We start from the raw sequence: 26,214 nt of genomic DNA, 5'->3' as shown, positions 1-26,214 counted from the left end.
TTTATACTATATATATTATATATGCATACATATATATATGTACATCTGTGCATGCATATTGTGGGGCTAATTTAACATCACATGTGTGTATGATTTAACATTAAACAAAAAATAAGTAATCATATCAGAGGATACAAAAGAAATTGTTGATAAAATTTAACACCCTTGAATGATAACATCTAGTAAACTGAAGTAAAATCTGATAAACTATAAAACCTAAAATAAAAATCATGCAAAATGGGAAGATGTTAAGAGATCTCATCAAAATCAAGAATAGAAAATATTTATCAAGCATGTCAAGGTGTTCTTAAACCATACATGGAAAAGTAGAGTTGAAAATAATCATCACTTCTGAAAATGCAGGAGCACTAATGTGTCTTAACAGGTACCAGGACTTATTAAAGATTGAGTAATTCAGATAGCTTGAACTTTTCAATAAATGGGACTGGAATAAGTGGCTACCTATAAGGTTTTTTGTTTTTTTTTTAATTCTTCAACTCAGTGAAGAGTCGAGCATGACTGAGTATGCGCGCGCGCGCACACACACACACACACACACAGATAGATTAAAGGAAATCTTTAAACTTTTAGAAGATAGTATGTATGTGTGTGCTAAGTCACTTCAGTCGTGTCCAACTCTGTGCAACCGTTTGGACTGTAGCCTGCCAGGCTACTTTGTCCATGGGATTCTCCAGGCAAGAATACTGGAGTAGGTGGCTATGCCCTCCACCAGGATATCTTCCCTACTCAGGGATCGACCTGCGTCTCTTGTGTCTCCTACATTGGCAGGCCAGTTCTTTACCTCTAGCACCACCTGGGAAGCCCCAGAAGACAGTATATGTATTAATATATTTTTGACTTTTCTTAAGGAAGAATTTCTTGAGTCACAGAAAACCAGTAACCTGAAAAGATTGATAAATTTCACTGCCTTAAAATGAAGAACATTTGTGAATCCAGAAAAAACACAGAGTGGGACAGATATTTGATACATATATAACTGACAAAGGAGCATTGTTAGAAAAATATAATGAGCTCCTTTCCTACAAACCAATATAAGGCAAGAGTTTCAGTAGGAAAACAGGAGAATATAATGAATGGACATTTCATAAACAAAAAAAGAAATGTGACTTAAGGTATTCAGCCTCATTCATGATATGGGAAATGCAAATCAAGGCTATTTTTAAACAGCATTATTTCACAGAGTTGAACATTCATATTACCCATGACCCAGTAATTCCATGCCAAGGTACATACCCAAGAAAATCTTACATATGTGTACCAGGAGACAAATAAAAATGCTCATTATGCCACTAAAGTTACAATTAACCTGTCTTCAGAAGAATGGATGAATGAATTGCAGTACAGACACAATGGCCTATTTTATAGTAACAAAAATGAGTAAAGTAACAGTTTCATGCAACAACCTGGATTACGTTAGTGACATATTAAATGGAAAAGGCAAATCCCAGAAGACTGCATCCAGCATGATACCTTTTAAGAAAATTGAAAATCCAGCAAAACTAGAAACAGTATTTAACTTAGGTTTTTGTTTTTTTTTTTTAAGTGAAGAAATGGGAAAAGTTCTGATAAGTGGTCCTTTGAAAGTGAAACAGGAAGATGGGATAAAGGAAGGAGCACATTGGGAAATATGTTATTGGAGATACTCTTAAGTTAGGTTCATAGTGCATCATTATATTTATATTCAAAGAAAAGGGCACATAACCAGTATTGGCAGTGTGTCATAACACAAAATTTATGATTAATACTTTTATGTGTACTTGATGTCTTGAAGAGCAAAAAGCAAAAAAAAGGGTAAAGAACCTGTTTTCTACCCCTTCCCCAAAAAGACCAAGGTAGCATATAATATTAATAGCTGCTTAAGGTTGAGTTACAAGGCAGGACATGGAGAACTTGCTGTTTAGAGCTGAAACTGGGTAAATTGAAGCTACCTTGATTTATTTCTTTAAATTGGAAGGAGTAGGGGAAATGTGTGTGATACGTTATTCTGATTGCTATCAGTTGTAATCATCCACACATCTTGTAGTGAAAGTTTAAGTCTTCTCTGTCCTATAGTAGCCACGTGTGATTTTTCATTTTATTTGAATTTTTATTTATTTTTAATTCCTCAGTTATACTAGCTACGTTTCAAGTGTTTAGTAGCTGCATGTCACTTGTGGCAGCAATATTGTATAGCACAGATATAAAACATATCCATCATTACAGAAAGTTAAAATTGTACAGTGTTGGAACCCTTGACAGAAATTACACATTTTTAACTTCTTTAATAACCCAAGGATTGTATTAGCTATTCTTTTATTAACAAAACCGATGTATTTTAGATGATGTTACCATTGACCTCTGATTATGAAAGATTGTATTTATTTTACAGTTATAATTAGACTGATCTCTTTTCTCATATCATTATTTGTAGCACATCTCTATCATTGTTTATTAATAAGTTGGTAAAAGATAACACAGGGAAGAAATCCAGCCTTGTGTTTTATAATTGCAGATTTTAAGATGCAAGTCAGATGTAGTTACAGCTATTTTTAAAATGTCATTAATCCATAATAAACTTTTTTTGAGAAATCAAAGAACTTGAAATGATGAGAGATGGAATTCTAATTCTTTAAAATCACTCAACTAGCATTGAGGGGTACTCTTAAGGGAAGGTCAGTGTTCTTATTTCTCTCATATTCTGCCTTAGATTCTATAGATAGCAATTTAAATAACTTCATACTAAAATTGTTTGGAAATATCTTTAATTACTGGTTATATTTTAAAATATTTGTTATATATTTTTACTTATGAATTTGCACTTTCAGTATTAAATTGTTAATAACCAATTGAAAATCTTATTACTTATGGACACATTTTGATGCATTTATATTATTATTGTCTAATGAATTATACTGGGATTTTTTTTTTCATATATATACACTTATAGTTGTTGAAGTCTGAAGAGGATTCCTCATATAAACCTGTGAAGAAAGCTTGTACTCAACTTGTTGATAACCTAGTTGAGCACATTCTTAAATATGAGGAATCTCTAGCTGGTAAGACATTTTATATATTGGTCATTAAGTAGATTTTATAAGATATTTTAAAATACTTTGTGCACATTTCTTATTTTTGCCTCTCACTCTGCTTAGCCAAATAATTAACTACTTCACTTTTAAATGAACTCTGTTTTTTATTATGTTGAATCCCAGGTTATTGTTACATTATGGTTGACTGGTATTATTTACAGCAATGTAATAGAAGCATGGGACTCATCTCTTTCACATATCTTTCAATAGAACATAATTTTAGATGTCATAATGAGCAAGAATTAAAGTAAGTCCAGGGACTAATGTATGTAGGTAAATGTGCTTATCCAAAAACTGTTCAGTATCTTTCAAATTATATAAAAATTGCTATCAAAATGAAGTTAATTATTATAAAAATGTTTTTAAATGATTTATAGTACCTTCCTAATACCATTTATAATTATATAAAATGTGCTTAATCTTGACCTAGAAAGGTGTTAGTAATTTTTAAATTGACAGATTCCTTAAATATTTAATAATATATATTATCTATCACTCAGTCACAAAATTGAAGTTATTAATGAAAATATAAATGATTATAAAATCATAAAAGTCATAATTGTTATCTATTGCTTAAAAGCACACAAGACTAACATTACTTCCCATCCCCTAATATATATTAATCAGGAACAATAGTCAGCCTCAGTCAATTTTCAGAATTGGGGGCCATTTACCTCTTACAGAGGTACCATTTAAGGTAAAAATTGTTGATAGTCTTTATATTTTAATGCAGTCTTTTTTTTTTTTTCTCATTTTCCATGTTTACTTATTTTTCTTTGTATCTCCTGTTCTGTTTCCCAGTTTTTCCCTTTCCTAGATTTTAAAGGTGATACTGTTGTCACTTAATGTTAAAAAATTGCTAATGTCCTCTAAAATGCCCAAGAACTAAGACACTTTGTATCTCCTAACTAGCAACACTCCCAAGAACCAAGAAACATTGAATCTCCTAACTAGCTACACTTTTCTCTTACCTGAACAGCATTTACTTGTCTTAATACAGCACTGGTCCACTTATGTATCATTCTTGTCTTCTGACATTTTACCACAGCAGCATCTTTTTTCCCCAGTACCCTTAAACACAGTATCACCTCAGCTAAATTGTTTTTGTCCTCCTTTGCTAATTTCTTTCCCATTCTCATTTCCATGCATTTTAAGATACTAACCAACACCATGTTTATTCTCAGAATTCCATCTCTAAACTTCCCAACTTTCATTCTACTTTTTACTTCAGTCCTCCTCCCCTTGATGTGAAACTTGCCTTCCATAGTGCAGCCTTTTTGCCCCTTATCCTTAATACATGTAATTTTATATAATATAGAAAGGCAAGAAGTCTAGTATCATAAGGAATGCTAATCTGTTGTATTGAGGCATGTACTAAATCTATTCAGAGGATAGTATTGAGTAATTTGAATAATACTCTGTATCATTTCCACTGCCTTGTCATATTTTAGTGTCTTATTTTCTGTTTGTTTTTCCAGACTCTGACAATAAAGGTGTGAATTCTGGAAGATTGGTAGCTTGCATAACCACTTTGTTCTTATTCAGCAAAATAAGACCCCAGCTCATGGTTAAACATGCCATGACTATGCAGCCATATCTTACCACTAAATGTAGTGTAAGTATAGAGCTGTCTGTCCTGTTTTTCTCTCTTATCTAAACCATGTAGTAACTATTTTAAATTTAGAGTTCGCATTGTGTCATCCACCTTTTCACTGACAGATGGCAGTCATTTTCACTGAAAGATCAACTGGGTTATGTACTCAAATATAGGTTCTAATATTTGTAGCAAGTTATCTACAAGCATCATTTTTCTGATGTATTATAAATAAATTTCAGGTTTCATCTCTCTTAGCTCCTCAAGCTAAACTCTCAGTAATGCTTAATAAATGTAACTATTGTTAGGACTTTAACAGTGAGTGAGCAAAGTTCTTGTCACTGAGAAATTTACTGTCGTTTGGATTCTGGTTTTGCTTTTCATTTGTTATTTTTGATGTATTTTATTTATATAATGTATTTATATACTGAATATGAAAAATAAAGGATCATCAGAGATGTTAGGTTTTTAAGTTAATATTACACATGTTCTCCTAAAATCAAATGTGAAGATTAAATACTGCTTAGGTCAGATAATCCAGCAGTTTATATGACAGTATGGTAAATTCAATGGCTTATTACAACAGTAAATTTTAAAATACTCTAAAAATCTATGAATGTAATTAGTTCTTTACTTCCTATGTTCTGAGCTTCCTAAGAAGCTAATTTTAACTGTTCACTATATTTGTTTTGCTGCTATGTCAGTTTTTTTGGTGATCTAAATGAATAAATTCTAGGTGAAAAACTTCAGGATGTCCTGAGGAATTTTAAAACCAGAGAAAAGTATCAGAAGATAAATACATTAAAAAATAATATATAATACTTCTGAAACAACATTTAAGTCAATATATATTTCTGTCTTTAGGGCTTGTGTTAGATCCAGATATAAACTGATTAATATGTAATCTGTGACTAATAATAATAGTTAATAGTTATTGAGCACAGTGCCAAACACTAAAAAATTTTGCATGCAGCATCTCATTTACATTATGAAGTTAGTACCATTATTATCCTGGTTTTACAGATAAGGAAACGAAAGCTTAGAGAATATAAATAATTTGCCCAGTGTCATAGCTAATGAGTCCCAAAGCTAGAATTCAATACCATGTCTGTTTACTTGTAGAATTTAAACAACAATTGAGCCTTGATTATCCGTTTCAATGGATATTTTTTAAAGCAAGGTTACTTGAAAACATTTTGTATAATTTGTTATGCATACACACACTAATATAAAGTTTTATATAAATAAGGCTATTTCATATATATGATAGACACCTTTTTTAATGGTTTTGGGTTGTTGTTTTTTTTTGGTTTTTAATATCCTACCCTCGTTTCAGGATAAGCAATCTGGAGTGACCTTGCACGTTTTATCCCTGTTTCTATAATTGCAGACACACATTATACAAATGGTTAACCAGATTTTTAAAAAATCACTTCATGTTATATATGTATCTGTCAGGCATTTTTCCTACTCTCAAAACAACTGATGTATATTCATCCTTTTGAATAGCTGTGTATTATTCATCTTATGGACATCTTACGATTTCTTTAACCATTTTTCCATCTAGGCGAGTATTTATTTTTTATTTACATTGTTTCCTGTTGATAGCTACTACAACCAATTCCTTAATAATCGTTCCTATTCATATACTTTTAAATATTCATGCTTCTTTTTCTTTGGCATAGTCTGAGGAATTGACTTCCCAGATTGAAGGAATGTTTTTGCAGTTTTGATTTTGTTTCTGAATAGCTCTTGTCAAATTGCTGGTGGACATGTTTCATAGCCACTTTGGAAACCAGTGAATGATGCTCTGTGTCATTTTTGTACTCTTTGCCAGGCTAACAGATGTAAAAGAATGTAGTTGTTTGTTGCTTCAGCTTCCCTTCCTTAATTTCCAAGAAGGTTTAGCATCTTTTTTATGACATTAACCAGTTGAACTTGATTTTCTTTAATTTGACTGTTCTTATCCTTTGCTTATTTTACCTTTGAACTGTGGACCTTTTTTTTGAAAACTCTTTAAATGTTTGAGATATTGATCTATCTTATGTATATTCATTTCAGATATTTCATATATTCTACAGCTCTTTTCCTTCATGATTTTCATCTTCATTTAAATTTTTCTTTTAGATTTTAAGATACTTTATTTACTTGATTTTTCAAGTCAATTATGTTTCAAAAAATTTTTACTGCATTTTTAAAGTAAGATTCTGTCAGAGGTTTTCAAATGAATTTATCTTGAGAAAAACTAATTTATCCCTTCACCCACTTTAATCACCTGTTGCCTACAATTTTTAATAAGTTTTAAAACCTCTAAAATTTAAAAAGATTGTAATATTAACATTTTAAATTTTAAAATAAAGGAGACTTATACCTAATTCTGGGATTCTGTGTTTTCCTGTATCATAAAAGGGGTTAACACAGCACTATTGTTAGCACTCAACTTCAGCACTGGTCACACTTAGGACCTGGTTATTCTTTGTTTTCAAGAGCTTTTCTGCATGTTATAGGATGTTTGGCAATATCCTTGGCCTCTATCCACTGGATGCGAGTAGTACCCTCATGCCAGTGTTATGACAACCAAAATTGTCTCCATATATTGCCAGATATCCATTGGGGGACAAAGTGAAAGTGAAAGTATCAGTTGCTCAGTTGTGTCCGACTCTGCAACCCCATGGACTATAACCTGCCAGACTCCTCTGTCCATGAATTCTCCAGGCAGGGATAATGGAGTGGGTTGCCATTTTCTCCAGGGGATCTTCCCAACCAAGGGATTAAACCTGGGTCTCCTGCATTGCAGGCAGATTCTTTACCATCTGAGCCACCAGGAAAGTCACCCTCAATTGAGAGATACTGCATTGTTATTATCCTAATTTGAAAAATATTAATCTTAAAAATTGTACCAGTCTTTGGTAAAATACTCTGTTAAATATTTAAACACCATTGTTCAGAACTGATTGTTAGTGCATATTAGGGAGAAAAACAGTAACTGTAGCATTATGACTAAGTGACTCAAAGATCACCTGGTAAGTTAGTGACAGAGCTAGAATAGAATCCAGGTTCCTGTCACTATCTGCTCCTCTTCCCTTCAGACTTTAAAAAAGCTCTTTCCTAATAATGCTATTTTGGTTTTTTTTGGGGGGGGAAGCTATTAATGTGTGTGTATATATATATACATACATACATACATGTATGTAATATACCTATAAAATAATACCAAAACCCCAAATACATAAAGCTGCATATAGTTTCTTTTCAGATTTTGATATTCATAAAGCTTTGATTTTATCTTTATAGACACAAAATGATTTCATGGTTATCTGCAATGTTGCAAAAATTCTAGAACTAGTTGTACCTCTGATGGAACATCCAAGTGAAACTTTCCTTGCCACTATTGAAGAAGATCTAATGAAGCTTATCATCAAATACGGCATGACTGTAAGCATTCACTTTGCCACCTCTGTTGATCAATATACAATTCACAAATCATGTGTTTTTAAATCACTTAATCATGCTTTTAACTTTTATCTAAACAATAACATTTTTTCTCTTTTAGGTAGTGCAACATTGTGTAAGCTGTCTTGGGGCTGTTGTAAATAAAGTGACACAGAATTTTAAATTTGTGTGGGCCTGTTTCAATAGATACTATGGTAAGTTCACTGCCTGGGCTTTAAAATTATTTTGCTAGATCCTTCAGTGTCCAGTTCCTTTTTAACATATCTGATAAAAGATAATATCAAGCGAATTATAAGAGGTGTGATTGTCCTCTATAGTCCATTTTCAGAAGCAATACTTCCGGGTATCTTTTATATTGCCTCAATAACCCAATGTGTTTACTTCAGAAATTTATCTTCTCTTAAGTGAATATTGTAAGTTTTTTGCCTACTATGTCAAATAAAATTTAAATACCTTTTTTTTTCTTAAATTAGTTCTTTTAGGCTCAATTGGAATGCCCTCATATTTCTAGGCATGTTTAATACTTAGAAAAGTTTAATTTTAGTACATTTTAAATTGAATTTGTGTTTACTTAATTTTAGTAAAATTTAGTTTTAGTTTATTAGCAGTAATTATTTGAGCATAACAGTTCAAGAATGGAGGGTTTGTTACAAATAATATAAATAAATGTTACTTATTTTACTAGGTGCCATTTCAAAATTAAAAAGTCAACACCAAGAGGACCCAAATAACACTTCACTCCTAACAAACAAACCAGCACTTCTGAGATCCCTTTTCACTGTTGGGGCACTGTGTCGGCATTTTGATTTTGATCTGGAAGATTTTAAAGGCAACAGTAAGGTAAAGATCCTAATATTATTCAGTATCCTGGAAAAATAGAACTATGTGACCTGTGCATTAAAAAGTGACTATAATGACCCAGGATGAGCAGTATTAGAATAGTCTGGGTTTTGGTTTTGTTTTGTTTCAATTTTATTGTATTTTATTTTCTATTTTTTGTATATGCGGCATATGAAAGGGCTTTCCAGGTGGCACTTGTGGTAAAGAACCTGCCTGCTAATGCAGGAGATGTAAGAGACGCAGGATTGATCCCTGGGTCAGGAAGATCCCTTGGAAGAGGGCAGGGCAACCCACTCCAGTATTGTCTGGAGAATGCTATGGACAGAGGAGCCTCGCAGGTTGCAGTCCATAGGGTCGCACAGAGTCGGACACGACCAGAGCAACTTAGCACACACACATGGAGTGTGGGATCTTAGTTCCCTAACCCAGGATTGAACCTGCACACCCTGCATTGGATGCAAGTAGTCTTAACCACTGACAGACCAGGGAAGTCCCTAGAGTTGTCTGGTTTAATTCTAAAACAATGCTATTCAAAACATGGTCTGTGAAGCCAATCTGTCAGGTCCCAGTCCATAAGAAATTAATGCAACTTAGATCTGCTTTGTATTTGTGGGCACACTTGTCGGCAGCACTTTTATTTTTTAACTGTTGCAATGAATGAGATTGTTCTAAAATTTATGGCCTTATACATGTATTGGTGATTTATTCTTTGGTAAAGTTTACATGCAGAAACTTGCTTATAGACATTTTTTCCCTTCACAGTTGAAAACAGATCTAAGCTACTCTTCCTTATACACTTTAATGTGTTTTTCCCCTTAGGTTAACATAAAGGATAAAGTACTTGAACTATTGATGTATTTTACAAAGCATTCAGATGAAGAAGTGCAAACAAAAGCCATCATTGGTCTAGGTAAATTAAGTCTAGATTTCTTCCTAGTTCTTAGTTGTTTGAGAGGTTGAGGAAGTTTTAAAAATTTTGTGAGTCTAAAATGTAGATTTACTTAAGTATGTTTCTGTTTAAAGTAGGATCTGGTGTCTAGAATATACATCTGGGGGTTAAAACAACTGGGTTCCATTCTTGGCTCATCCAGTGACTTCCTGGGTGACTTTGAGCAAGTCATGTAACTTGTTTGTCAGTTTCCTCATTAGTAAAATAGAGGTGACAGTACTTTCTTCTCCCCCTACTTTATAGGGTTCAAAGTACTTTAATAAAGAAAAGTGATGTAGAAAAATTTGTACTGTTGTATATTTTTTTGTTATTTTTCTTTGCAAAGTTTTGTCAGTGTACGTGTCTGCCTCTTCTAAAGACAAAACAGAGGGCAGTCTACACAGGCTTCTATTTATTAATATATAGAAAACACATGGTAACCACATAGGAACAGCTGGATGTATACTTTTTCTATATTATTTTTCCAAGAGCATTGATGTAATAAATACATGTGGTTAGGTTAGATCTTTGAGGTTTATCTGGAAAGATATTGGAATATGGGCAAAATTTGAGGATAGCCTGAAAGTCTTGATACCTGAATTAAATGCACTAAAAAAAATCAGAAGAGCACTCTCTTCATGTTTCTGTGCTGTTGTTTTTTGTTGTTGTTGTTTGTTTGTTTTGTTTTACTTTGTACAGATACATATAAAGTGTTCATTAAGGTTAATAACTTAGAAATTTTATTTAGTAGCATTAATAAAGTTTATAATTTAAGTCTTAATATCTTATTTCCTCTTCATCTCTTTCAGAAAATTACATATAGCAAATAGAGTAAAAATTCATATACCACTTACTAGGGAGTTGTATTGGTAGAGTATTACCTTTCAAGTCAAATGTGTACTTCAGTCTGGATGTACATTCTATAAAATGGCAAAAACTAATAGTGTTACATCTAATTCAGAGAACAAAGAGTGTAAATTGTAATTTGAAGCAGTACGATCCAGAAAATAGTGCCTTTAGACCAGTTAATAAAAGTTGCCTGGGCCATTGTTATCCTGTGTCACCTTGGGCTAGTTATCTGATCACTCTATGCTTTGAATTTAGTTTGTTATTTGGCATCCATAATATTTGCTCTCATCAAAGATCTTCGTTTCATCTCATAAATAAGCATTTTGTATAAATAAACATGGGCAGTACTATTTTGGGTAATAAATATGGGTAATAATCTGTGATTATAGAATTCAGCATTGTGGCTTCATTATAACAACATATAGAAATAGATACAAGATTTTTAGCTTTATTTTAGAATTACTCCATTTCATCAGATGAATATATTTTAGTAGCACCAAGGTTAGTACCTTCCACTAGGGATCTAAAAATGCACACATTACCTCTTAAATCCTGAAAATATCCCATTGAGGTAGGTGGGTGGTAAATATTATTGTCCCCATTTTACAGATGGAGAATTGAGGCACAGAGAGATTATGTGACTCACTCAAGGTCACACTACAAGTCAGTGGTGGAGCCAGGAATAGAACCCAAGACTCCTGACTCCTAGTCCACTCCCTTAGCCACTAGGCCCTGCTCCCTCCTCAAGGTTTCCTCTTGTGTGAAATTCTCCTTTGAAATGCAATTTCTTGTTTTTAATTCATGGGGAAAGAAGTACCTGCTCTAATACTTCTCTAGGTAAGGCCACCAGCATATTCTTCCAATCATTTTAAGTTTTAATTTTTGAAATAAGAAACTCTTTATATACTTTTATCAACATTTTCAATAAATTATATGTAATTTTAATATGAATATATCAAGAGAATTTTTGTTTTTTTCATCTTCTTTAGGATTTGCCTTTATTCAGCACCCAAGTCTAATGTTTGAGCAAGAGGTGAAAAATCTATACAATAATATTTTATCTGATAAAAACTCCTCAGTAAATTTAAAAATTCAAGTGTTAAAAAACCTCCAGACCTACCTACAAGAAGAAGATACACGTATGCAGCAGGCAGATAGAGACTGTAAGTGAAAATATATTTTCAAAGTTCACAGTGGGGCTGCAGTTAGCATACTCTGAGACTCTTTTTTAATCCTGATACCTACTTACCCTATATTAGATAAAGGAGTTGAGTTAAAGAAGATACTTCATAAACTCCCTAAAGTAGTTTATAAATTGAATGTGCGTGCAGACCTTAACATTTTGACAGAGGGAAAGGGATTATACTTTCTCATCATGTTCTCCAAGGGGTCTCTAACACACCTAAAAAAATTACAAAACTAAGGACCAATGGGTCAGCTGTCACATTTTGTGCTTTTGATTGTGACTTAATTTTATTCTTGCCTAGAGAATCCCAGGGATGGGGGAGCCTGATGGGCTACTGTCTATGGAGTCGCACAGGGTCAGACACCACCGAAGCAACTTAGCAGCAGCAGCAGCAGTAAAGTTAATATACATATTCTTAGTATGTTTACTTCCGTTTGTAGGGAAGAAGGTTGCAAAACAGGAAGATCTGAAAGAAATGGGTGATGTTTCCTCAGGGATGAGTAGTTCCATCATGCAGCTTTACCTCAAACAGGTGCTTGAGGCGTTTTTTCACACCCAGTCAAGTGTACGCCACTTTGCCCTAAATGTCATTGCATTGACTCTAAACCAAGGTCTTATTCATCCAGTTCAGGTAAGTATGTTTTACAGCAATAGCACTTACGGAAAGAGCCAAGAATTTGTTGCCACTTGAAGACATTGTGATTAGAAAATAAGTAGTTGTTTATTCCTCTTAGTTGTCAATTTCGGGGCGGGGGTTGTCCCAAACTCTTAGGAATCCCAAGTTTAGTCCATCTTTTGGGTTGTTTTTAACTGCAAAGTACATATATATTCTCTATTATACAAACTTTAATTTATATTTGCACAATATGTACTCAGTATTACTTCTTCTAAGTAGGGATAATAGATTTGATTTAATTCACGTTGACTCTTATCTCTAAAATCCAACAACAGCATGTAATATAAATGGAGTTAAGAGTATAATCTGTCTTAACAGTGTGGATTTTAGTCCACAGAAAAGTCACCTATATAATCTGAGCTCTGTTCCTTCATCTTTAATTGGAAGTAAGATCAAGCACCCAATACCTTAAAACATGGATTTGTAGACTAGATGATGTACTCAAGACATATTTGTACAAGGGATTGGCAGCTAGTGCTTATGTAGTAGTATTCACCATCTGATACGTTCAGGAGAGTGCCATAGGCTGTAGAAGTAAATTTGTTAAATAACAACAGCCTGTACCCTTCAAGATTTTTATTTCGGCTGTTTTAACTTTTAAAAAATATATTCTTGATTATTATGCTGTGTTCTTCTCTGTGTCCTGAAACAAAACACACTAATGAATATTCAGTCTGTTCTTTGTGACTCAGGGCAAGATTACTTAATAAAATGTACAGTACTCTGTTGATACTCTTGAGTTTTTTACATACTTAGGGCTCTTTGCTGATATGCTTAATAGTCTTAGGTTTTGCTTTTATTGTATCTTTTTTTAAACTTAAAAATTTTATATTTATCAAAAAATTGCAAGAGTGGTACATTAAGCCCTTTATACTCTTTACATATATTTTGCCATTTTGCCACATTTGCTTTCTCTCTGCATACATACACTAAATCATTTGATGATAAGTTTGAGATATCATAATTCTTTACCTCTAAATACCTCAACATACATTTTTTAAAGAACAGAAACATTCTCTTATAAAACCATAATGCAGTCATCAAATTTAGGAAATTTAACATTGATACAATAGTATGTAATGTATTTTCATATTTTACAAGTTAAGCTAATAATGTTTTTTGTGAGCCTCCCCCGACCCTGCAATTCACGGTTTGATTCTTGATGACCCATTCCATTCAGTGCTATGTCTACTTTTTTTAAGTTGTTTTTTATTTGTTTGTTGCTATTTTTCTGGCTTCCTCACCTCTAATTCAGAGTCACTTAACATAGAAGTGGTGTTTCCTGACCTTTAATGTATACAGTGAGTATGGCTGTTACCAGATTAGTAGCTGTCCAGCTGTCAGACCATTGAAGCCATATCTAAAATCAGCATTGTGGGGGGGAATTTATATTTTTCTGTTGTTGAGTATGGAAGACAAAATTTTTTCCCCCTTTATTATCTTTACAAAGGAAATTCAGTTAGGCCTAAAAAATTATTGGATTATTAATTTGTAGTATATATCATAATCTTAAATGGATATTCTTACTTTGGGAGCCCTTTGGTCTTTTTTTTTTTTTTAAATAAAAGAACTTTAAACTCACATTGAAATTGCTTGAAGTTCACATCACTTTTTTTAAAATTTTTGCTGATGCTCCAGTGCTTTTTTACTTTTAGCTAAATCTAAGGGAAGATCAATAAATTTTAAAAGAACACTAAAACATAGGATTCATTTATAGGAAAGCCAGTGAGTTAAATTCATATGTCCCAGATAGATAGCAAGTTTTAATATACGTCAAGATACATATAGAGCTTTTACTACTATGATGTCTCATGAATTCTTTATTTTTATTTCCAGTGTGTGCCGTATTTAATTGCTATGGGCACAGACCCAGAACCAGCTATGCGGAACAAGGCTGATCAGCAGCTTGTGGAAATAGACAAAAAATATGCTGGATTCATTCACGTATGTATTTTTAAATTGTGCAGCCTAAATTTAAATATTGTTCTTTGGTAAACCATTTCTTTGGCAAATGTCCTACCCGGATTCATATTCGAATAAAATATTTTGCTTACTAATTACTTCTAAACATGAAGCTAAGTTTGTCCCCCAAGGTGTTTATTCTTTTTAAAATTAGCTCTTTAAGATTGAGCTGAAAATAACAGCACAGCATGCGTGCCGGGTGAAGCCCAGGACGCATGGGTTCTAGTGCCTGCTGTGTATCTTGGCAGTGATGGCTCCTCTGGGTCTCCACTTTTTTCTTCTATAAAAGTGAGCAGATTACAATAGATGGTCTCTAGTATTCCTTCTAGTGCTTGCATTCTATGATTTTTATTATCTTAAATAAAACCAAATTATAAAGTTTGCCTCTAACTATAATGCTCCAATTATATTTTTAATTTGGCTCTTTTAATTTCTGTGACAAAAATAAGGCTTTTATTGATTTCAGATGAAAGCAGTGGCTGGCATGAAGATGTCTTACCAGGTACAACAGGCAATCAACACATGCCTAAAAGATCCTGTAAGGGGTTTCAGGCAGGATGAGTCCTCCAGTGCTTTGTGTTCACACCTTTACTCCATGATCCGCGGAAACCGCCAGCACAGACGCGCCTTTCTGATTTCTTTACTCAACCTCTTTGATGACACAGCAGTAAGCATTAAAAACTTCTTATTTTAAGAAGATAAATGTTCTATAAATTGAGGCAACATTTTAAAAATATTATCATTTTAATAAATAATAGTGACTATCTTAAATGTGTTTATTTAGGTCTATGTTAACTACAAGGTATTGAAGAGGAAATTTTGCATGAAAATAAAATGAGGAATAAAGTATAATTGTGTCTCCATACTGAGTATGTTACAAACTTTATAGCAGTTCCCTTAAGCATGCTTTCACATAAACTATGTTACTAAACTATCACTTCTCAGGGTGGATGGATGGATGGATAGATAGATAAAGTGAAATTCCACTTGTTTGTATCAGACTCGAATGTTTTAGAGTCACTGTCCTGGGTTTTAGGCTGCTGAGATTCCTGCTTGTTCAACCTGAGCTCGTTTAATGAAAAGCCCACTTTTGTGTAATTACAATTTTGACCCTTTAGGAGCTATTGCACAAGTTGCATTGGCTAAGACTATAAGGCAGAAAAATAAAATATCCCATTCTTTAATCTTACCTCTGAATGTTTTCATTTAACAGTATTCAACATACGCATTATGTTAGCCATTGTGCTAGAAGATGAAGATGTGGTATCTTTCCACATAGAACTTACCAGTTCTTGTGTGAAGCTTTAAAAATAAAAATATTTTTTTCATATTTTAATCACTTGACGACTTGACTTTGTTGCTGTTCCAATACCAGATTATTTCAATGAAGTAAAATTAAAATTATGTGTTAGTTGCTCAGTCGTGTCCGACTCTTTGCAACCCCATAGGCAATAGCCCACGAGGCTCCTCTGTCCATGGAATTCTCCAGGCAAGAATACTGGAGTAGCTTGCCATTCCCTTCTCCAGGGGATCTTCCTGACTCAGGGATCAAACCCTAGTCTCCTGCACTGCAGGCAAATTCTTTACCATCTGAGCTACCAGGGAAGCCCTAAAAATTACCAGAATACAGATGCCTTATTAGACCTTTTCTTTTTAAATAGTATATGAAATTTTTGGTTATATTATCTAACAAATAAATATAATAAACTTCTATTTTAGAAACATTTGGAATATAATTTAATCATCATCAGGGCTGTCTTCAGTATTAAGCTTTAATTGTGTGTAAGAGGTTTAGATGCTGCTGCTGCTTAATCGCTTCAGTCGTGTCCGACTCTGTGTGACCCCATAGACGGCAGCCCACCAGGCTCCCCCATCCCTGGGATTCTCCAGGCAAGAACACTGGAGTGGGTTGCCATTTCCTTCTCCAATGCATGAAAGTGAAAAGTGAAAGTGAAGTCACTCAGTTGTGTCCGACTCTTTGCGACCCCATGGACTGCAGCCTACTGGGCTCCTCTGTCCATGGGATTTTCCAGGCAAGAGTACTGGAGTGGGACGCCATTGCCACAGTGATATGATAAGGTGCTCTAGTCATCATTGGATCTTGCTTCCTGTAAAATAGCGGTTAAGATTAGCATAGTCTGAGTCCCAGATGGTTTGTATCTGTATCACCCTAGTCCTTCTCTTGGGCTTCCCTGGTGGCTCAGAAGGTAAAGCATCTGTCTATAACACTGGAGGACCCGGATTTGATCCCTGGGTTGGGAAGATCCCCTGGAGAAGAAAACAGCAATCCACTCCAATCTTTCTCTTCTTCCTGAGCTTCATTCCTACGTGATTTCATTGCTTGCTGTATGTCATTAACTGGATGCTTCGTCACCCCAGCATGTAACCTGCTAAATTGGAAATCTAGTTTTCATAATACAGTGCTTTCTTCTGACTACCTCCAACAGAAGATGTCAGAGGAGGAACAAATTACTGAAGACGTAGGTGAATAAGATGGATCTACTGTTTAAGGCAGAGCAGGTGTAAAAACATAAATAAAGGTACAAAAATAAGAATAGGTGGGAAATAATGAATAGATTCATTATTTAACTAGACCAGCAGGGTCATAGTGAGGCATGGTTTATGGAGGATCTTCCCTGATAGCTCAGCTGGTAAAGAATCCGCCTGCAGTGCGGGAGCCCTGTGTTCGATCCCTGGTTTGGGAAGATCCCCTGGAAAAGGGAAAGGCTACCCACTCCAGTATTCTGGCATGGAGAATTCCATGGACTGTATATCTACGGGGTCGCAAAGAGTCGGACACAACTGAGCGACTTTCACTCACTCATAGATACTGTAAAACTATTGGAAGTTGTTAAATACATTGATGAGGACATGTGACAACATTTTAGGAACACAAATTTTTTAGCATTGTGCTCACACTGCAGGTATAAGGGATTGAGTTGTTACGATGAGAGTTGGAAGGAAAAGAAGGGATGGAAGGAAAGAAGAAACACCAAGGAAGGAATAAATTATATGAGACATTGTGAGAAGAGTCAAAGGATAACTGGAATATTTTTGTCCTATTGTTCAGTCCCCTAGTCATGTCCACCTCTTTGCAGCCCCATGGACTGCAGATGCCAGGCCTCTCTGTCCCTCACCATCTCCCAAAGTTTGCCCAAGTCCATGTCCATTGCAGCGGTGATGCCATGCAGCCATCTCATCCTTTGATGCCCTCTTCTCCTTCTGCCCTCAATCTTTCCTAGCATCAGGGACTTTTCCAATGAGTCAGCTGTTCACATCAGATGACCAAAATACAGCTTCAGCATCAGTCCTCCCAATGAGTATTTAGGATTGATTTCCCTTAAGATTGACTGGTTTGACCTCCTTGCATTCCCGGGGACTCTCAGGACTCCTAAGCACACAAAAAATAGAATGTTGCTAAAGGCAGTTTGAAAAGGAGTTGGTTTGAGAAGGAAATAGAAGAGGAATAGTAAAAGAGCTAGGAAGAGAAAACTAGAGAAAAAGATTTCAGGGAGGTGAGGGTGGTTGTCTGTATTTTCCCAACTTTAACATGTACATGTTGATACATATTTAAAAATAAAAAATAGAGTGGGAGTTTCATGAATACTAATAGCAAGTTCATTCCATCTGTCCTTTGGGATTTTTGTTGTTTGCTACCACTGATATGGCATTTTATGTTGTTTGGGCAGCAGGATAAGGGAGATGGTAGGAAGGTGTGTTTGGGGAGGGATTTTAGGGAAGCTTTTGGCCATGCTTCAGGCAATGCGGAATCTTAGTTCCCCAACAGGGATTAAACCCCTGCCCCTTACAGTGGAAGGAGTGTCTTAACCACCAAACCACCTGGGAAGTACCAGGAAGTAGTGTTTTTAATTGCCTGTTTTTTCTTTTCTTTTTTTTTTTAAAAGCTATTAATATTTTTAAAGGAATTTAAATATTAACATGTCTTTCTGTTTATATTCTGTATGATCATGGAGTTCTAAAAAAAAGTCTCTGTTACTTCTTTTAAAAGCAAACAACTATTAGTAACCATCATTTGCCAACATCAGTGTTTTTATGGTGTGAATCTTTGGCAGCTGTGAGAATGACTCTGATATTTTAAATGATACACACACAGGAAACTGACAATTGTTTTAAGAGTACATGAACTTGGATTTTTTTAACCCATGTGTTAGAACTATAATTATTACCTCTTACTTTTGAAGACAGAATAACTGTGTGTAACTAGTCTCTCCATATGGGTTAAACTTTTAGAGGCACAATGATAAATAATCATGAATTCAAATGTGTACTTTCTGATGTGGTATGTATTTATCATAATGATTCTATGTACTCTATAAGAAAACTTACGGGACTTCCGCCTGGGTCTCTGAAAAAACATTCACCTCTTCCCTTTTCAAGGTACCATGGTTTAAGTCATTAGGAAATCTCTTAAAATGGATTTAAGATTATTCTGTAAAATCCATTTCTCTTCTGCTTCCTCCTCCTCCTTCCTTCTTTCTCTCCCTGTCCCTTCCTTTCTGAAACATTAACTGAGGTGAAAGTACCCTGTAATATTTTTTCTAAAAAGGTTTTTATGATGGATTTCTGGATTATCTACTAAATGTGTACTTTTTTTTTCTTTACAGAAAACAGAAGTGAATATGCTCTTGTATATAGCAGACAATCTAGCCTGTTTTCCATACCAGACACAGGAAGAGCCGTTGTTTATAATGCATCATATAGACATTACACTCTCTGTTTCTGGTAGTAACCTACTGCAGTCATTCAAGGAGGTAAGTCACACACATTGCTATTCTTAGTGCATCTTTCAAAATGCAGGCACGCTATTTTCACTGTTTTGTTTCTCATTGTTCTTTTGATTGTTTTCACAGGTATATAAAATCTTTGTAAATAAACTTACTGAAATCTAAATAGTGCTTGAGTTGGAGAGAGGAAATGAGTTGCCATTTCATTTCCATTAAGAAAGTTCTTAAAACCATTTCATTCCAGATCATTTAGGTGGAATTTATACATGCATTTACTTACGTGCATGCACACGTGTGCACACACACACATACATACATGCAGGCATACATGGATTGTTCTGTTGATAAGCCATCCCATGTCTTTATTTCTCCCACTTTAAGCACTGACCTTAAATGTTCAGTGTCCATTCATATATTCATTTAAACCCCATTTTAAGAACGCCTTGCCCTTTTATAAATCTGAAAATACTGTAGATAACAATAGTGCACTTGAAGAGATACAGATATGAATATAAATAGCTTACTTACAAGGAACATAGAAAATTTATACTGTTGATTTCCTTATCCCTGAACACCAGAATCGTAATGGAGTTGGTATATTGTATGCCCAAAATCTTTACTAAGGTTTTGTTGTGAACTTTATCTTTTCTTGCATGGTTTTTAAGAAGAAAATATAGTTGGTTTAATTGTGAAAGCACCTGGTGTAGCCCTGGGAATACAGTAGGTACACTCAGTAGTTTACATTCTTTGTAAATTAGTTGGAATATTTTCATGTACCTGATGATGCAAGTAAAAATTCTCATTTTACTTTATCGTTGTGCCCAAAACTCAGCCTGGTCAAACTCATAAATCAGGGAGATTATTTTAATACCTAAGAGTTAGAATTACAGAGGTATCTGAACCCTTGCTACTTGAAGTGCAGACCAGAACCAGTAGCACCAGCCTCACCTGAGAGCTTGTTAGACGTGTAGAACCTTAGGTCCGCCCTAGACCTGCTGACACAGTGTTTGCGTTGTTGATAAAATGCCTAGGTGTTTAATATGCACATTGAGGTTTAAGAGGTTAATAATTTCCCAGGAACTTGATCCATCATGTTATCTTATTTTACTTCATTAACTGTTGTAAATATACTTGTTCATGTTTCTCCTGTTTTATTTCTTAACAGCTGTATTTTGAATATTGCTTTGTAATCTGATCTTTTCCACCTCTGGAAACCAGTTGGCTTTGTTTCTTTTAAAAAGCTAACGGTTTCATAAAGTACAAAGAAACAATTTAATTTTTTAAGAAAAACTGCATGTTATCTTGCTGGAAAGTTCTTAAATGGGAGAGTTTAAAAGAAGGTGGGGGAATTCAAGACCTATTATATTTTCCTATAATTAAATTATAATTACTTCTTTTCCTCTATAATGGCTTACCTATATACAAAATTGTTACTTCTATAATTTATCTTTCATTGCTATCGTATAAGAAAATTCTTTCCCTTGGAATGACATTCCAGAAGGGTTTAGGGAGAGTGGCACAGTAGTTGCAATGGATTTTAGTCTTGGAACATTATTCTCTCCCTAAGGGTTACATCCCCAGTTGTTCACAGAAAGTCAGAGAGTTTTGATATATGGAACACTAAATTGCGGGTGCGTTTGAAGCTGTTGAAGGAAGCATATGTATAGTTGTTAGTGGTATTTTCATTTTATTATTTTTTAGACAGAATAATTTCCTCTTCTTTTCAGTCTATGGTAAAAGACAAAAGGAAAGAGAGAAAATCATCTCCTAGTAAGGAAAATGAGTCAAGCGAGAGTGAAGAAGAAGTCTCCAGGCCTCGAAAGTCACGGAAACGTGTAGATTCGGATTCAGATTCGGATTCAGAAGATGATATAAATTCGGTGATGAAATGTTTGCCAGAAAATTCAGCTCCTTTAATTGAGTTTGCAAATGTCTCCCAGGGTATTTTATTGCTTCTGATGTTAAAACAACATTTGAAGAATCTCTGTGGATTTTCTGATAGGTAAGATTATATAAGCAGTGAAAGAAAAACTTGTTGTCTTCAAATGATGAAGAAATATGAAACTCAGTTTTGATTGCATGCTGAATATTAAAAATCCTCCTTTTTTATAAAAAGGAGTTTGTTCCTTTTAACTGCTATATAGTGTTTTTGTTGTATAATATACCATAATTTGTGCATTCTGTTATTGAAGAGAGGAAAGCTATATTCTTCTCATTGAAGATAATGCATCACAAATTAAAAGACTTATTATGTTGGCTTCCCTAAAAAGATATTAGAGAATTAGGCTAACCTTAAAAATAGATGGCAGGGACTTCCCAGGTGGTCCAATGGCTGAGACTCTGCACTCCCAATGCAGGAGGCCTGGGTTTGATCCTTTGTCAGGGAGCTAGATCCCACATGCCACAACTAAGACCCAGCACAGCAAAATAAATAAAATCAATAAAAGTAAATATTAAAAAAAAAAGATGGCAAATTCAAGTTTTTAAAGAGCTGTGAATGAAGAATAAATAGATGCAGACCAGCTAGGCTAAGTTCTAACAGGATCCAGTAGTCTTTAATGTACACTATCAAGGTAAGAGATGGAAAAGTACTAATAACTTTGAATGCACTATAATTTTATTCATCATCAATCACTACACTGCCTGTACCCATGGAATTTTGGACATTTTTCACATTCATTGAAACCTTATGACGTTAAATGTTCATAGGGACAGATAATGAAATGAATAAAGTGGACCCAGGTAGGTCATTAGCACAATGAAAAGAACACATTTGGGGTTCAGATATTCATCAGCTTGTTGCCATGGGAGAAGGTGGGAACAGTGTGGCCAAAGCTTCCATTTCTTTCAAGGGAAACTAGAAAATCCAGATGTTAAATACTAGCAACTGTAGGACCTACTGTGTTATATTGCACTTCACAGATACTACATTTTATACAAATTAAAGGTTTGTGGCTTTCTTGCTTCATGCAAGTCTGTTGGCTCCATTTTTCCAACAGCATTTGTTCCCTTTGTGTCTCTCACATTTTGTAGTTATTCAACAATATTTAAATGTTTTTCATTGTTTTTTTATGGTGGTCTTTGATCAGTCATCTTTGATGTTACCATTGCCAAAAGATTACAATTCACTGGAAACTCATGATACTTTTTAGCAATAAAGTATTTTTTAATTGTATATGTACCTTTTTCAACATAATGCTGTTGCCCACTTTAAATAGACTACAGTATGCTGTAAATGTAACCTTTATATTCATTGGGAAACAAAAAATTGATGTGGTTCACTTTATTGCAATAATTGCTTTATTGCAATGGTCTGGAACCAAACCTGTAATGTCTCCAAGGTATGCCTATAATTCAAAATAATTTAAAACCTTGTAAAATCTTGGAGCAGTGCTAAGGAGATGGAAAGATTTTGAAATAGAGTTGTTAATAATATGAAGCAGGTTTGTAAACAATCATTCTGGCGGTGTAGAGAATGAAGAATCTTAGAAGAAGAAGGTAAGCCAGTTAGGTAGCACTGAGTGATTATATTAAACCTGTGCTACAGTCACAGTCATGGTACTGGAAAACAGACATGAGAAACTACTTTCATTTAAAGGGTGCCTCGATTCAAGACAAGCACTGAGGAAAGCAAGAGAATAGCACTCTTTAATCTTTGATTTTGTGTCTTTACTTCCCTTTTAAAAATTATTGTGTATACAGTTTCACTGGTTAAAATCTGTATGACAGAAAGTTTAGTTATAAGTAAATAAAACTTAACTAGAATCCATTTAAATGTAAATGTCTGAAAAAATTTTTTACATTAATGGTTTTATTTTCCTAAAACAGTAAAATTCAGAAATATTCTCCATCTGAATCTGCAAAAGTGTACGATAAAGCGATAAACCGGAAAACGGGAGTTCATTTTCATCCCAAGCAAACACTGGACTTCCTGCGGAGTGATATGGCTAATTCCAAAATCACTGAAGATGTGAAGAGGAGTATAGTAAAACAGTACCTAGATGTGAGTAGTAAAACCAAAATATGTTTCATTTTGGTAATGACTTTTTAAAATGTGAATACTTTTGAGAGGGCTGCTGTCTTTAGCCTTTTCTGTTCCTTTTCCTTCTGGCAACCAGTATCACAACTTGTTCATGTTTTCTTACAGAAGAAGTACAAGTATATATACACACACACACACACGTATATATATGTATGTATATACCCATTTAACAAGTGTGTATGTGAGTGTATTAATTATGCTTTTAAAATGTCTTTAAGAATAGGCAAATGCAGGGAATTCCCGGGTGGTCCATTGGTTAGGACTCCACACCTTCACTGCTGAGGGCTCAGGGTTCAATTCTTGGTCAGGGAACTTAGATCCTGAAAGCCATGTGGAGCAGCTGGGAAAAAAAAAATAAAGGGGGCAGATTCAGAGAGACAGAAAATAGAAGCGAAGTTTACCAGGGCCAGTGGGAGGGAGGAATGGGGAGTATTAAATGGGTACAGATTGAAGTTTCTTTTGGGAATGATGTAAAAGCTTTAGAAATAATGGTAGTGATGGTTATGCAACATTTTAAATATACTTCATGTCAATGACGTAAGCACTTTAAAATAAAGTGGTAAATTTTCTGTTTTACCACAATAAAAATTTTTTAATGTTTTAAAACATGTTTTTCAAGATTGTCCTAAAAAGTAAAAATAAAGTCTTTAAATTTAATCTACTTAAAGCTGGTAGTTGAATATAACTAATCATGATTTTCTTGACTACAGATGTAAGCTACACAATGGTTTTCATATTATTCATAGACCGCAAGCCTTATACTTTAAAATTAGCATTTATTTTAGTTCTTTAAAATTGTTTCACATCTTTCATTTATCCTTATACCCTCTTGGTGGAGAGCAGAAGAAACAGAAAATGTTTAAATGTCTGTCAGTAATTAGTAATCACTGGCTGCTTGATAATTTGGATCAGGGTTAGTGACATCTTGCTTATAGGCGAAATCTGGTCAACTGCCTGTTGATGTAAAATAAAGTTTTATTGAAACAGCTCTGCGCATTCATTTCTGTATTGCATTTTAGCCTGCAGAGCCAAAAATGCTTCCAGTCTGGCTCTTTACCGAAAACGTTTTCAAGCACCCAAGTTGGACAATAGTTAAAGTCTCTTTCACCAGCATCAAACTACTGCCATGGAAAACATTTAGGAATTTGACAGTCTTGTTTGAATTGTTTACCTCAGATTCTAAGATAATATCTAATTTTTGTAGTTCAAACTTCTCATGGAACATCTGGACCCTGATGAAGAGGAAGAAGAAGGGGAGGTGTCAGCCAGCACAAATGCTCGGAACAAAGCAATTACCTCGCTGCTTGGAGGAGGCAGCCCTAAAACTAATGCAGCAGCAGAGACAGAAGATGATGAGAGTGATGGGGAGGATAGAGGAGGAGGCACTTCAGGGGTGAGGCGGAGGAGGAGTCAGCGTATTTCGCAGCGTATTACGTAAAATGATTTTTATGTGCTTATATATGTCAGTCTATTCAATGTACACCAAGTAATGTAATACTTATGGGAGAAAACATTTTGTAGATAGAAATTCTCTACTTACCCATTTATACATCTTTTTGTAGAAAGTTTAACATAAAAGACAATAAAAAAGAAAAAACAGAAATGAGATTTATCCAGCATAAAAGGTTATTAATTTTTCTTTGGATTGTATTAATGTGTGTTACCCTTTTTTATTGTTGCTAAATTTTATGTAGCTTTATGGTTCATATGTATATATAATTTTATATATCAATAAGAGTAAAGACACGGGTACAAATTAAGAGATACATGGTTTTACAAATATATGTTAACCCCTTGGCGCTGGCGGTCACGGTGCGTCTCATTGCCGGCAATGGAAGTGTGCTGGGAAATCCCAACTCCCGGCGTCAAGGGATTAAAAGCAATAAAAACAATAATTTCACTAAAATTATTTTGTGTAACACTTGGTCTTTTTTCCCCCCTCCCAATGTTTTAGTCATTGAGAAGGTCAAAACGAAATTCAGACTCTACGGAGTTGGCAGCACAGATGAATGAAAGTGTTGACGTCATGGATGTCATCGCTATTTGCTGTCCAAAGTACAAAGATCGACCACAAATTGCAAGAGTAGTACAGAAAACCAGCAGTGGCTTCAGTGTTCAGTGGATGGCAGGCTCCTACAGTGGCTCCTGGACTGAGGCTAAGCGCCGTGATGGCCGCAAACTGGTGCCTTGGGTAGACACTATTAAAGAGTCAGACATTATTTACAAAAAAATTGCTCTAACGAGTGCTAATAAGCTGACTAATAAAGTTGTTCAGACTTTACGATCCCTGTATGCCGCCAAGGATGGGACTTCCAGCTAATGAATTTGTACATGCAGCCAAATTTACAGGAGTTTTTTTTAAAGGCAGAAAAACTTGAATATCAACATTCTGGCAAAAAAAAAAAAAATCAGTTTTATGAAGAGTAAGAATGGAACCTGGGATGCAGGAACAAAAGAAGGAAATGTTGGGCAAACATTTTTGTGGGAGCTCCCTTCGCTGTTGTGCAGCAGAAACAGATTCTCAGTTCATTTTTACTCCCACTGTATTATAGTTTAACAAAAATTGTTTATATCTTGGAAAAAAAAACTTTCTGTTTAAAAATAAACAAGTGAATGTTGGAAATTAGTCTGTTAATGTTCTTAATAAAGTGTTCTTGGAGTTTAACCTAGCAGCGGATGGCTTTCTTTAGCTTAGCCCAGTTTCCAGGGAAGCATTGTTTTTTCCAGGCTGTAAAATGGCAGAATCTCCTGGATATATAATTTATTCTGTTGGAAAAAAAAAAAAAGCATGCAGTATCTATGACCTATCTGCAGAAGGAGTTTTTGTAAATGTAGATTTTGATGTATTAG

At 34.5% G+C, this 26,214-nt stretch overlaps 1 protein-coding gene across 1 annotated transcript in view; it reads left to right on the top strand.

The window, feature by feature from the left end:
- NIPBL (NIPBL cohesin loading factor) overlaps window positions 1-26,214 on the top strand; it is a 113,436-nt gene extending 87,222 nt beyond the window's left edge. Inside the window, exons 32-46 of the mRNA XM_052658967.1 lie at window positions 2,948-3,056; window positions 4,568-4,704; window positions 7,978-8,118; window positions 8,237-8,330; window positions 8,822-8,976; window positions 9,796-9,886; window positions 11,743-11,916; window positions 12,380-12,570; window positions 14,452-14,559; window positions 15,044-15,244; window positions 19,203-19,349; window positions 21,050-21,324; window positions 23,151-23,325; window positions 24,569-24,757; window positions 25,319-26,214. Of these exons, the coding sequence (XP_052514927.1) occupies window positions 2,948-3,056; window positions 4,568-4,704; window positions 7,978-8,118; window positions 8,237-8,330; window positions 8,822-8,976; window positions 9,796-9,886; window positions 11,743-11,916; window positions 12,380-12,570; window positions 14,452-14,559; window positions 15,044-15,244; window positions 19,203-19,349; window positions 21,050-21,324; window positions 23,151-23,325; window positions 24,569-24,757; window positions 25,319-25,684 (2,553 nt within the window). The 3' untranslated portion in view covers window positions 25,685-26,214. The remainder of the gene's footprint in view (window positions 1-2,947; window positions 3,057-4,567; window positions 4,705-7,977; window positions 8,119-8,236; window positions 8,331-8,821; window positions 8,977-9,795; window positions 9,887-11,742; window positions 11,917-12,379; window positions 12,571-14,451; window positions 14,560-15,043; window positions 15,245-19,202; window positions 19,350-21,049; window positions 21,325-23,150; window positions 23,326-24,568; window positions 24,758-25,318) is intronic.

The sequence above is a fragment of the Budorcas taxicolor genome, chromosome 20, assembly GCF_023091745.1.
Source record: "Budorcas taxicolor isolate Tak-1 chromosome 20, Takin1.1, whole genome shotgun sequence".
Lineage (NCBI taxonomy): Eukaryota > Metazoa > Chordata > Mammalia > Artiodactyla > Bovidae > Budorcas > Budorcas taxicolor.
Note: the sequence above shows the minus strand (reverse complement) of the source record. Positions and strands in the feature narration are given on the sequence as shown.